The following is a 13,878-nucleotide window of genomic DNA, read 5'->3' on the forward strand; positions in this document are numbered from 1 at the left end:
TTTGAGAAACGTGGGGAAAGAAATATTTAGAAGCCAGAGTGAGTATCAAAGAGGGCATGTATCCAACTCTCAGGTCACATGATCAGATATCTCCCGATCCACCATATCGAGGTGACTCTAGGAGTGAAAACAACCCAGGAACAGGGGTTCGTGGAATTATGAAAGCATTCAATGAAGAGAAAGGGGATATGTTCATTCTGCTGGTGATAGATTATGAATTCCTAGGAGTAGAAAGTTTTCTGAGATTCGGAAGAGGCTTTTTAATTGGGTCCAACTTTGGAAAATACAAGACATTGTGGTGATTACAAAGGTAATATATGGCACAAGAAGTGGGGCGTTCATGGACTCTGAGGTGACTAATGGATTAAGAAGATAAATCTGATTAAGAAGATAAAAAGACAAAAGAGAGAGAGCCAGTTCTAATCATATCTCTAGGTCCACTGGTCTTTTGAGCGTGTGTAATGGGGAGGCTGAAGTTGTGATTAAGAAGAGTACGTGTCCCCAGAACATCTGTGAGCTCAGACACCTGCTCTGTGTGCTGCTGTGGATTGTGTCAGTGGTGGGTATCTTGCAATCTAACCAAACCTTCCCGTAGCCCTCTATCTGTGACCACTATTATTTAACAAGTCCCTCCTTACAGTACTCAAATGAGCCCATTTCCTAGGGGTATTATAATAGAGAAGCAATCATCTGTAGCACTAAACACCAGAAATTCTAGCTTCATAGTTCTGGAGAGTGAAATCAATGTGTTGGCAAATCCACATACTCTCTGAAGCCAGTAGAAGATTTCTCCTTGATCTTTTCTTAATTTCTAGGTCTTTTTTTGCTAATAACCTTTGGTGTTCCTCAGCCTTTGGGTGTATCATTGCAGCTACATTTTCACATGCAAGTCCTCCTCTCAATGCTTGCACACGACCACCTTTTCATAAGGAAACAGATTTCACACAGATCAGGGACTAACTGTGCTATATCCTGCTATATCTCGAAAGGCCAAAATCTATAAAACTGAAATCAATCTTAGTGAATGCCAACATGAGACAACATGACAGCACAAATGGAAAATTCCACCCCCTGGACCTTTGTTTCTGACAAATAATTATTAATATACAAAATTATTTTCAGATTATATGAATAAGATGTATATAGAAGACAAATGAATTCCATGTTAGACTTGGCTCTCATATCCTAAAATAACCTATTACCTATCTCCCAGTATTTCAAATTTCTTAATCCAACATCTGAAACTTAAGAATCAGGCAATTTGAATAAGGGGTATTCAATCTGTATATCTAAAATGATCTTATTCCTACATAAGGGCAATAGTACAGGAGGTTATGTAGTACAGGAGGTTAGGACTTCAACACATCTTTTATTTGTTTAGTTAGCTCTTTTGTTGAAGAGAGAGCATACATTTTAATCCACCACCCCACAGTATTCATAATAAGCACAATAAGTTAAAAAAATAATTTGCATATATTCTCTTTTTTATGCACAGGTTCTGGTAGATTAGAATTGCTTTAGACTGAGCTCTCCTGATGAGTAAATTTGTCAAAAGATGATTATTGTGAGTGAGAGAGAATTGTTCCACTCATGTACTCTATTACAGCCTGTCTTCAAGCCAGGGAAGATCAAGCAATTATTTCCCTACAACCACACCTTCCATTGCATTGATGGGGCCAAAAATGCTTTTTCTTAAGCTGATTTCAGTTTTATGATTTTCCATCTGTCTGTTAGTTGATATTGTTTTCATTAAAAATTCTATTCGTTTTTTTGAATCCATCAGCAAGATGGTTGTAGTATTAATTCACATGTTCATTTTATGAGACATAACTCAGCACCCAAAAGCTTACTAAGCCAAAACATTTCATTCTGACAAGAAAGTACATTGGCCCAAATTCCCAAATAAAGTCAAATAACCATATGAATGAATGATTTCATGAAACATTCTTATGGGTATATATAATAGTTCATTACATTTAAGCTAATTTAAAACATTTGTATTGGGTTAAAGTAGAAAGACTTTTGCTGGGCACTGGTGGCTCATGCCTGGAATCCTAGCTACTCAGGAGATCAGGAGGCTGAGAGTCTTGAGTGTCTTAGCTCCAGTAAACTACTCAGAAAAAAGCTGGAAGTGACACTGTGGCTTAAGTGACAGAATGGTGTCCTGAGAAAAAGAAGCTTGAAGACAGCATCTTGGTCCTGACTTCAAATTTCAGGATCTACACAAGAAAGAAAGAGAGAAAGAGAGAGAGAGAGAGAGAGAGAGAGAGAGAGAGAGAGAGAGAGAGAGAGAGAGGGGGGGGGGGGGGGGGGGGGAGGGAGGGAGGGAGGGAGGGGAGGGAGGGAGGGAGGGAGGGAAGGAGAGAGAGAGAGAGAGAGAGAGAGAAAGAAAGAAAGAAAGAAAGAAAGAAAGAAAGAAAGAAAGAAAGAAAGAAAGAAAGAAAGAAAAAAGAAAGAACATCCTTTGGTCTCTGTAGAACTCGGAGGTCTGTGTCTAATGCCCAAAGGACAGACTTCCCTAAAAGAAAACTTACCAAAGGCACAAGTTGTTTGCCCCTCTGCAAAAATACAATGCAATCTCTAGGACTGCCACCCAATGACCAGAAGTGGTCACCAGATAATGGAATGACAACTTTCTTGGTCAGAGGACTTCAGTAAATTGTCATAGAAAAATCTGTCACCAAATAAAAAAGTTTCCTCGAGCCTAAATCTACACATGGATTCCTGATAACCTATAGCATAAAATGCTTTATATGTCTTTTTCTGATGGAAGTTAATCTTGATCAATGAACTCTCACAACTTGCTATGCAATAATCATATTAAGAAAAATAAGGGCCGGAAGTTTGGCCTAGTAGTAGAGTGCTTGCCTAGCATGCATGAAGACCCAGATTTGATTCCTCGGTACCACATACATAGAAAAAAAAAGCTGGAATGGTGCTGAGGCTCAAGTGGTAGCCTTGAGAAAGTCCAAGGACAGTGCTCATGCCCTGAGTTCAAGCCCAGGACTGGAAGAAAAGAAAAAAGAAAAATAGATATTTCCTCCTCACCCCCTCTCAAAACTAAAATATATCAGGAAATTATTTGAACTGAAGACGATTCTTACAATCTAATGTAGAAGCACATGCACACATATACATACACACACACACACACACACACACACACACACACACCCTCAGACTTAAGGATAACCATTCAAAGCCAGCCAGGGCAGGAAAATCCATGAGACTCTTATCTCCAATCAGCCTCCAAAATACAGGTAATAAGCTGTGGCTCAAAGTGTTAGAGCACTAGCCTTATGTACAAAAGCTCAGGGACTGCACCCAAACACTGAGTTCAAGCCCATAACTGGAAGAAAAAAAACACATACAAAAATTCCATAATAACAGAGAGGGAAATCTCTCTTTATAAATCTCCTTCAGAAGCAAGGTATGCCTCAAGCTGTGGCAACATGGCTATATGTATGTGTATATGTATATGTGAATGTATGTATGTTTAACACATATATGTACAGTGCATCTACATATGCATGTGCATTTCACTTAGATATGCTATAACTATGCTTTCTGCTGGGTCCATTGCTCTCCTGCATAAAGGGCTTAAGAATCAAAATGTAGTATTTTCTGTAATGATAGGTGATGAATCTTAGCTATTCAGGAGGCTGAGAACTAAGGATCTTGAGTCAAAGCCAGCCTGAGCAGGAAAGTCTTACCCCCAACTAATCACTAAAAATGCCAGAACTAGAGCCGTGGCTCAAGTTGCAGAACATTAGCCTTGGTCAAAAAAGCTCAGGGATGATTGTCCAGAGCTGAGTTCAAGCCTCGGGACCAGGAAACGAATCATGTATGAGTAATTCTGTATCCTAGGCTCCACTTCCATCAAAGTCTGAACTCAGAAATAGGTCTCACTCTGGTTCCTGTCAGCTACCCCCTCAGGGACTTCTACAAGGAGTAAATGATAGTCTGCCAGTACCAAGTCCCAACACAGGGTCTGGCATTCAGTAGACAGGATGGTCCCATACACAACCAGAGTTGTAGTATACAATAGGGCAAAACCTAGATGCATAAGCCATATAGGATGAGGCTAAATAAAAAAACCTCCAGGATGTGGAAACAGGAGCCATATAATGAGTTATTGTTGTTCTTAATGTACTATGTTATTTCTCATCTCTTTTGTTGTCCCTTGGTTATCTCATATTGTTATAGTATCTTACCTTGTTATCTGATACATATTTATTTGTTTATTTCAAATAGGATAAGGAAGGGGGGAAAACAAGATGGGAGAAGGGGCTGGGAGGAGGGAATGGGCACAAAAACATGAGAAAGTGTATCAATGTTTGTGAAGAAATGCACCTTCCATCTGGTGAATATAATGTAACCCTTCTATTAATTACAATAAAAAGAGGTAACCCAGGCACACACACACACACACACACACACACACACACACACACACACACACACACAACGAATGCAGGCTCTGCTCTGAAGTAGAGCAACAATAAGGAGAGAACCCAGCCATACTTTCCAGATCCTTCCATCAGTAAACACCACAGTCTGCCATGAGAATAAGTGCCTTTGCATTTAGTAGGGGAACTGCTACTTCATGCAGGCACATATATCTCTGAATTCACTGTATGGATGTCAGCCTCTTTCACCTTCCAAAATGTAGTCCCATGATAACGACTACCCTCACTTTATTTGAAACTAAGCAGTCAAATTTCCTAGTCTCTACAATCATTTCAGACTTTAAAATGCACTGCTCTTAACACAGGAAGAAAGAGAATGCATGTCTACAAAGCACCCATAATATAGCATATAATATACTAAATATATTGTATATAGACAATGTAATATAATATTATATGAAAGCTGGGAGCATGAACTGCCCCTCTATACCCGACTCTGGGTTCCAGTGACAAATGTCATATTCCTATTCCTTCTACCCCATGGTTGGTTGAGTTTTTAGTTTTCCCGTTTTAGCTTTTGGCTCCTCAACAGGCTCAGTGTGTTCCCAGAAGCCTCCCCACCCTAGACCCATCTGTCCATGCTCCTTAGAGTCACAGGCCACCAGCTGGAGACCTGGCAGTACACCTAGCTGAGGGCACAGTGGACGACCCTAAGAGGGGCTGGAACAAATAGCCAGATAAGCTCATACATCCTGAATAGCATTATTATTTGAAAGGAGTGAACTCAGAAGCAACACAGAGATCAATAGTTCCACCATGAGACAACAGCTGCCAAGGAACTCCACAAACACAAAGACAGGAGGATAGGCAGAAAGATGCTTTCTCGTGACCTTCCTCATGTTGAAAAAGCTAATTTCCCTGAGGTCCACGGGGGGTTGAGCACATCAGCAGGTTGTGACATGGCCTCAGATGCAAAAGGACTTAATAGGGAAGTGACCTGGCATGTATCATGGTGCAGATATGAAACCATGGACAGCCAATATGACCCATCTGCCTGCTGAATATAAAGACACCAGTTCAATAATTTATGTGCATTTGGTGAATTATAAAGGAAGTGGTAGGTGGTTATTTTGATTTGGGTGTCGGAAAAGGCCTCATTGTAGAGGTTCCATTTGAGTTTGAGCCAAAGACAAGTTATAACTCTATGGGACCATCTGGGGTTAGGGGATTTCTAGCAGTAGGAAGGATGAGATAAAAGACTGCAGCTGAAATCCGTTTTCTAGGTTCATGAAGCAGAAAGAAGGCCAGAATGTCTGCAAAGCAAAGGGAACTGAAAGGTGGGAGACAGTCAGTCAGATTCTATTGGCAAATAACCTGGTTCAAGTCATAGGTTCAGTAGTGGAAATAAATGTAAAGCAGGCATAATGCTGTCTCCCAGAGGCCTTGGAACACTGTAGAACCAACAATGTATTTGCAGAGAAAATGAATACTGCCAGGCACTGATAGTTTACACCTGTAATCCTAGCTACTCAAAAGGTTGAGATCTGAGAATCACAGTTATAAGCCAGCCAGGTCGGGAAAATCCACGAGACTCTTATCTCCAGTTAACCACCAGAAAACCAGAAGTGGTGCTGTGGCACAAAGTGGTAAAGTGGTAGCCTAGAGTGAAAAAGCTCAGGGACAGTGCCCAGGCCCTGAGTTCAAGCCCCAGAACTGATTTAAAAAAAAAAGGAAAAAAATTCTTTATGTGCAGACACACAACTTTTATATCTGAAGATGTCTCTGTGGGTCCATATTCTTCTCTGTCATTCCCCGGATGCTAGATGAAGACTCAGCCTTCATCAAGCACATCATCTCAAGACTTTTTTTTTTTTATTTTTAACTCATCCTAGGAAAATATAGTTCAGTGGCATAGCCTACTGTCTAGACACATGGCAGAAGGTAGAGTTCAGCCTTCAATTCACACAGCACACAGGAAATAATCCACTTTCTTATCTGAGGAATCTCAGAGGCATGAAATACATTAAGCAGAACTATTGACTAATGAACCAATACTTACTGATGGTCTCTACCTAAGGCTCTCATACAGAGCTGGCCACCTCAGGCTCTTTGCAGCTCACCTTTTCCTTCCAGCAAGGACAAATTCCTGCCTGCAGATACTCAATCTCCCACCAAGAGTGCTCAGGACATCGCCATTGTCACTACAGACCATACAATTGGCCTCACCCTCTTGATTATCTTCCTGTCCACAGCCTAGCTTTTAGAGTTGGACACACATCTTCTGAGGGAAAATTCCACGTCCCTCTGCCTTTCCATGCCGCAACACCAAGCCCAGTGCCCTTTCGGAAAGAACCACTCTATTGATTTTTTATCGGTTGACCACAGTTGAATTACTAAGTGATAAAGAAATGTGGTAAGGGGTTCAACTGAATATAGGGTAGATGAGAATTTTATTTTGTTTTCAGTCACTAATTCAGTAAACACTTGCCATTTACACAGTGCTCATGACAGTATACACATCAAGAGAGGTAGAGTTAAACATTTCAACTAGAGTTCCACTGAAGAATTAGGGGAGCTTGGACCTCAGTGGGTTCTGAGTTATCTTGGAGCGCTAAGTCAAGCAAAAGGAACCCAAACCTGTACTCCAGCAATGCCAATGGCACTTCTGCAAATTTTCCTCTCTGGACCTCCGATACTTCATCTAAACAGTGAGTGATAATTAAGTTGATTTCAGAAAGAATGGTGGCTTAAAAGTTATCATGTATATGAAATGTGAAATAATATTAGATCCATTTTTTACTAGCAAGCTAACTTCAGAGCTGCTTCGTATGTCCTACTTTAATCCAGTGATATGATTTCATTATGCCTCTATTGACTCATCTCTAAAACGGAACTATTAATACCACTGTAATGAAGTATTATAGTTAAATGACAATGTTATATAGTTAGTAATGAGTAGGATACTATATTTATATATAAAACATTAATCTTATGTAAAATCTTACATGAATAACTTGCATATTCTTGAATCCTTATATAGTCCAGTTCTAACACATAATGAGTCTTCAATAAATATTGATTTTCATATTCTGTTATTTGAAAATATGTATATACAATGTGTATATGCGAATATGCATAAACACCAGAGGTGTATATCAGTAATCCTAACCACTCAGAAGGCTGCAATTACGAGACTCAGAGTTCAAAGCCAGCCTAGTCAGAAAAGATCACCAAGACTGTCTCCAGAAAACCAGCAAAAGGCAAAACTGGAAGCATAGATCAACTGGTAATATAGAAACTGAGCAAGACAGATTAGCTCAAAATTCAAAACCCTAGTTAGTTCAAAACTCTAGTGGAAATATATACCTATAAATATAGATATTCTATATGTGTATATGTAGATCTGCAGACATACATATGTATATGTTCATATGCTCTCAAATATGCATGCATGTATATGTATATACGTGTATGTAGGTGTATATGTTTCTTGAATAATGTCAAGGCCATGTTAGGTGAAAGATTCCCTTGTATTTCCAACAAAGATCACATACATGGGCTAACTGGATAAAATAAAACATTCTTTAAAAATTCCCTCAAATTAGAATCAGCTACCAAGGGATTTATTCTTTGGAGGAGGAGGGTAAAAAGAGCCTCAAAAAAATGAAACTGGTGAGAACAAAGCAGAATAAATGAAATTAGAGCAAAAGGGCCTCTGCTGGTTAGGAAGGAAACTACAACCTCACAGCATGGTGGCTTAGGGTCCTCCAGGCTAAAGCAGAGGCTAAAAGCTCAGCCCTTTGCTAGTTATGGTTTCTTATATTAGTTATACATAAGAGAATAAAGGGAGGGGTGGAACAAAAGGGAGGAGGGAGGGATGAAGGACCTGTCTTCAACACAAACGATAGGAAACAAAACTAAGATAGCCAGGAGGCATGAAGCACAAACTGCTGCAATGTGGAGTCACGTGATGCGCAAATTCACTGATTTTTATATACAAAAAATACCTGCTGAAATTCTTATTGGTCCACGTGCACATACCTTATGTACAATTTGGGGCCTCAACTTCACCAAAGTGGACCCCAACCAGGCAGGCATCTTTCCCTTGTTCTATGATATAACAGTTTGAGAAGAATGAAGAAACTCGCCAATAAACATTAATGACCTATTCACAGTTTGTCTGTTACACCTGGAGCTCTTCTCATCCTAAGTCAGGCTATGGCTAACAGCGGGTGTCAGTTAGAAAGCCCTGTAGGGCTTCCTCCACTGAGATAGTCTTCTTCTGAATGTAAGGAAGACATTCAGGCCCTGGGGGTTGACAATAAATTTCAAGAGGTGTCCTGGAAGGGTCTTTTCATGCATGGTTTGGCTGGGGTCATTCTAGAAACTAGAAATAAAGCCCAGCCAAATCTCATTCCTCCAACTCTACCCTAACAAGATTGTTATATAAGAGATGTAAATATATGTATATGTATTTATGTGTGTACATATATTATATATATTAACATCTAAAGTCTTGTAGAAGGAACCCAGAGTGAGGGGAAAATTAGGATACATGAAAAGAAGAACAAAGAAAGTGAAGCTAGTCAGTACAAAATTATAAGATCTGAAAGCAAAAGCTGCTCCATGTCCCGGCCTGTCCCATGGCTCAGAATCTGCTGAACACATCCAGAATTATCCAGATTCTCAGGAGCCTTGGGGAGTGGGTGGGCTTGCTTTTGGAAACCAGAGAGTAGTTAATCTTTCTTCATTTTTTACCCTAAAATGTGAGAGTCCCTGTCAAGTCCATTAACTACTTATTTATTTCAATTTTCTACAGCTAACCACCTCCCACTTTTCCTTGGGTAGAAAGGTCCATTCCATTTGTATCTAAAAGATTTCTCCACTTGCGAAAGCCTCTTCTATGTTTTCCTTCGAGGGCTTCCTGTAGTCAAGGGGTAGGGACAAAGGAGGTATCCAAAGAACATTAAATTTACTTGGCTATATTGCTTTAAAGGTTCATTTCTGTTTTTCTATTTAAGTAGTCTGAAATCACTGCATACTTGCAACTCCCATGAGGTCCTTGTATAAAAGCAGATGCACAGTCATTCTGGAAAGGGGACAATTACGTCTTCTTTTACCTTAGTCTGAAGTATTCTCTAAAGAGCTAAGTTGAAAAGGTGAACTTCCTGGGCCCGTGACTAGTTCAGTGCAGCCTTGAGGTTGACATTCCAAACATAAAGGGTCTTGAGATACTCACAGAATCACTAGCTCAGTTAAGTCACACTTTTGTTTGGGGGGGGGATTAGTGTGCTCATACTCCCACTCTGCCTCACCAGGGTCCCCTTTCTTATTTTGTTTACTACAAGGCTCATCTTCAGTATACAGGTCACAATCTCATCCACTGTTAGCGGACAGAAGAATGGTAAGCAGAGGACAAAAACCACAGCTACAATGCTGTCATCCCAAGAATCTTCATATGCAAAGAATAAGAATATTTTCGTCTATTCCATAGCCCAGTTTTGAAAACTTTATGAACATGTACATATTAAAGAAAAGCAGGACAGAGGTTTTCATGAAGCTTTAAAACTTCTCCCCCTCCCCTGTGTCCCTCTTCCCCCATGCTTACTCCCTTAAACATTGCCAGAGAAGAAAATTTCCCATTACAATTACTGGTGTGTCACCTCGTCCACACAGGAAAAAGAATGAAGGGTTTTTCCATACAGGCAAGGTAATCAGGAAGACAGAATCACCGTCCTTTACAAGAGCAAAGGCAAGATTCTTGTTCACCTCCTTTCCTAGGACCTGTAAGCTTTCACCCCAGAAACCAATCCAGACCCAACATAACACTGAAACCCGGTTTCTGTTCCCTGGTAAGTTTTGCATATGTACTGCTTTGGTGAACAGCAGGAACAGAAAGAACACGGGTTCACCAGACTAAATGACATTTTCCATGGTCAAATCAGATTCCATGAATTCGGCTTCAGAAATCCTTTGAGAAGGAGAAAGCATCTTTCTCGGTCCACCAGCTCATGGCACCAAAGCAGCTAGGAAAGTCCTGGTACAGAACAGGCCCTAGACACAGAGGCTCTGCATATCCCAGGAGTCTTGGCTGGCAACGCCCCCATGGCATGGGTAGAGTGAGGGCATTCACACCCAGCCAGACAGCTCCTCTGGGACTCATTAACTTCAGAGAACACCGTTCATGCTGAGTCTCAGCCAGGCCTCCCTTCATCATGACCACCAGGCTCAGGCACAGACAGCACCAGAACCACTGCCACTTTAAGTCTCAGAACCAACCACCACCATCACCATCATCACCACCCTCAACCCTAACCAAATCCCTCACTCAGCCGGGCCCAGTGGAAGGAAAACCGCCCCTGCCACATTCCCAGACAGACAAACCCAGCATGATCCACGAACCGCGCGCAACCCGGGGAACCAGCGACCTCTCCACTAGCCCCAGCATGCTCTCTCTGGAGCGCACACACTCCCGCACCCCCCTTTCCCTGCACCCCCAAGCCCACCCCATAGCACCAATTCGTACAATGGCAGCTCCCTACCTGAGGGTGGCGCTCTCCCCCTGCCGGACCGTCACGTTGTCCATCGCTTTGGGGAAGGTGGCATCTCCGCTGCGCACGGGCACTCCTGTGGGTACAAGGAACAGCAGCCTGAGAGACACGACCACGAGGCACTTCCAGGGCAGGAACAGGTACCCACAGACCCCCATCCTCGACAGCCACAACTTCTCACAACTCGGGGCCGCCTGGCGCACACGCGCCGCCCCACACACACACCAGCTCCCCTGGGCGAGCACAGGAAGTGGGGTGGGGTGGGGAGCGGAGCTTGGGGACGGCGCGGTGAACTAGCGGCGACCGGGAGGCGCTAGCCAGCCGAGGCGAAGAGCGCGCAGACTCCTCCAAGTCTAATATTCCTCCCCCAAATCCAGCCTCGGAGAAGCAGTTTCCACGGAAGATCTCCAAATGGGGTGTGTGCGTGCGTGTGCGTGTGTGTGTGTGTGTGTGTGTGTGTGTGTGTGTGTGTGTGTGTGTCTCGTGGGGGGGGGTGTGGTGGGGGAGACTCGCTTCTGCTCGCTGCTGGGGCCGGAGAGAGAGAGAATGGTGGCCCCGGACTGGGCACTCCGGGCTGGGCGCACAAGGTGCAGGTTTCAGGGGCTGCTTCTTCCCGGGAACAGTTCAGACATGGCACTTTGGAGAGATGTAAGCAGCACTTGGGTGTCGGGAGGGGGATGAGGGTGGGTTTCACCCGGCTCTCCAAGATGCGCTGTGCGGTTCCTCAGTTCTTGTCAGGGAGTGGGGTGGGGTGGGGGGAGAAATCCAGCACTTTGTTTCTTTTTTCTTTTCTTTTCTTTCTTTTTAAGTTTCACGGAAAGCTCTCCACCACAACTGTTCAGTTAACAATAGCCGATGGGGAAGTAGCGCTGGCAGGAGGCGGCCAGGGTTGGGTTTGGGAATCGGAGCAGGCTCGGACTCCCACCCCCCACCCCACCAACCCCGATCTCCCAATCCCGCTTCGTGTAATCCAGACGCGGGCTTCCAGCCGCAGAGCCTCGGTCAACTTCCCCGGAGCCCAGAGGAACGCTGCAGCCTCCGCGATCCCGGCGGTTTCGGCCGGGCAGGGATCCTGCTCGGCGGCGTGTACCCCAGGCGTGCAGGGGCGCGCGGCGGCGGCGGCGGCGGCGGCCCCTCCTTCGCTCCTTCCTCCCGGCTCGCTGGGGAAAGGCGCAGCGCAGCCTGCACCGGAGCCGCGCGCGGACGCCCCGCGCTCAGCGGCCGCCCCCGGCCTCCGCGCCGCCTTCCTCCCGGGAGCAGCCCCGACGCGCGCGGGCCCCGACCGCCGGGGTTGTCATGGCAGCAGCTCCATCCCTGACCGCCACTTTCTCCCCGTGCAGATTCTCTCGGAGCGAGCGGGCGGGTGGTGCAGAGGGCGCGTACATCCCGGCGGCGGCGGGTGCGAGGCTCCGGGAAGGGGGGCGCAAGGGGTGGGGGCTGGCGCCCACCTTAACCCCCGCCGCGCCGGGCAGAGGAGATGTACCAACCCTGACCGCGACTTTTAACTATGGTGCCTCATCCTTGAAGAGTCCACGATTCCGAATTTGAAAGAAAAGGCAAAGTTAAACATGCAGTCTTCATAAGCCTGAGATGTCTTAATAGGGTCACAAACTAATTAAGAAAAAGAAGACCCTGCAGCATCCATATACGTGCGCCTTTAAATGATCGAATTAATTCTATTAGCATGGAGAGTAAATTTAGAGTGTCGGGATGATGTTTTAATATAATCTCATTTTTATTCAATAGTACACCTCCCTTTTTTTTAGCCCTTCCCTTCCCCCCGCCAAAAAAAAAAAGATATTTAAAATCCTATGGACCCAACACCATCTTTCTAGAGATTCTCCATATGCAACATATTAAAAAAAAATTACAGAGTGCTCTTAGTACGTGAACCAGGAAAAATCCCTCCAAAATGTAGGGCGCATTCAATGGTGACTTTCTGACATTTCATGATTTATGGCCATTAAATGAATATCGGAGGCTGGAACGCAGTTTGAAAGGGAGTGGTTAGTGGGAGGGGGTGAATGAATGGTGTGGGGAACATAAGACAAACACACTGAAACTATCTGATGTACCTAAGGGAAAAGGGAAGTGGGAAATGTGATATAACCACTTGGAAAGGGGGTGGAAGAGATAGTGAGGCTGGGGAGAATAATCAAGAAAGGAAAACTCTACTTAAAATGCACAGGACTTACATGAACCTGTTAAATCGTAACACTTGTGTACAACCATTTAAAAATTTAGAACAAATTCAGTCAACTGAAAGTACATTGGGATGGATGGGTAAATGTGAGCCCTTGCTGTATTTGTATAGCAGGCTCCCAGATGTTCTAGTTTTCACTTGCTGGCAGCTAATTTCATCAGCAAGAGGTGTGGCTTTCTTATTCACGTATCTCTGTGCCTGTTTTTTCTTCCTTTCTCCACCCCTTGCTGCTTTGCCCTCTGTGCTTGCACTGTGGTTTCTCCTTAGCTTCAGCTCTGGGGAAAAGTCAAGTCTTCCTCTTCTAAAACCCAGGTCTGTGCACCCTTGTACCCCACAGAATAGCGTTCCCAGCAGCAGATATATAACTCTGATAGGCTTCCTTTTCAGGGATTCCCAGATCTAAGCTCTTAGTACTGACCTGAATTCTTCCTGGGGATAAAAATGGAGGCTACTACCATGGCTTTGCTAACAGCCCCCCATCCCCGGCCCTGCCCGGTACCTTCTGTCAAATCCAATCATAATGCCATTACAAAAAAAAAAAAAAAAAGTTCTTTCCCAAAGCCATCCCACACCAGAGATGGAACCATTATAAATAAATTACTGTAACTATCTAGTCTCTGGTGCTATAGGTAATAGAACTTTGCCACTGTTTAGTAATACCAGTCATTTGCCTGTTAGCAAACCCCACCTAGCATGTCCCCCTCACACTGACTAC

At 43.8% G+C, this 13,878-nt stretch overlaps 1 protein-coding gene across 5 annotated transcripts in view; it reads right to left on the bottom strand.

Annotated features, from left to right (window-relative positions):
• The window catches only part of LOC150045740 (neurotrimin), a 1,008,551-nt gene that overhangs the window by 422,637 nt on the left and 572,036 nt on the right, over positions 1–13,878 (bottom strand). For all 5 annotated transcript variants that reach the window (XM_090319730.1, XM_090319732.1, XM_090319731.1 and 2 more), the window contains exon 2: positions 10,952–11,036. In XM_090319730.1, the coding sequence (XP_090175856.1) occupies positions 10,952–11,036 (85 nt within the window). The remainder of the gene's footprint in view (positions 1–10,951; positions 11,037–13,878) is intronic.

This window comes from Megascapheus bottae, chromosome 27 (genome assembly GCF_031878675.1).
Source record: "Megascapheus bottae isolate mThoBot1 chromosome 27, mThoBot2.hap1, whole genome shotgun sequence".
Classification (NCBI taxonomy): domain Eukaryota; kingdom Metazoa; phylum Chordata; class Mammalia; order Rodentia; family Geomyidae; genus Megascapheus; species Megascapheus bottae.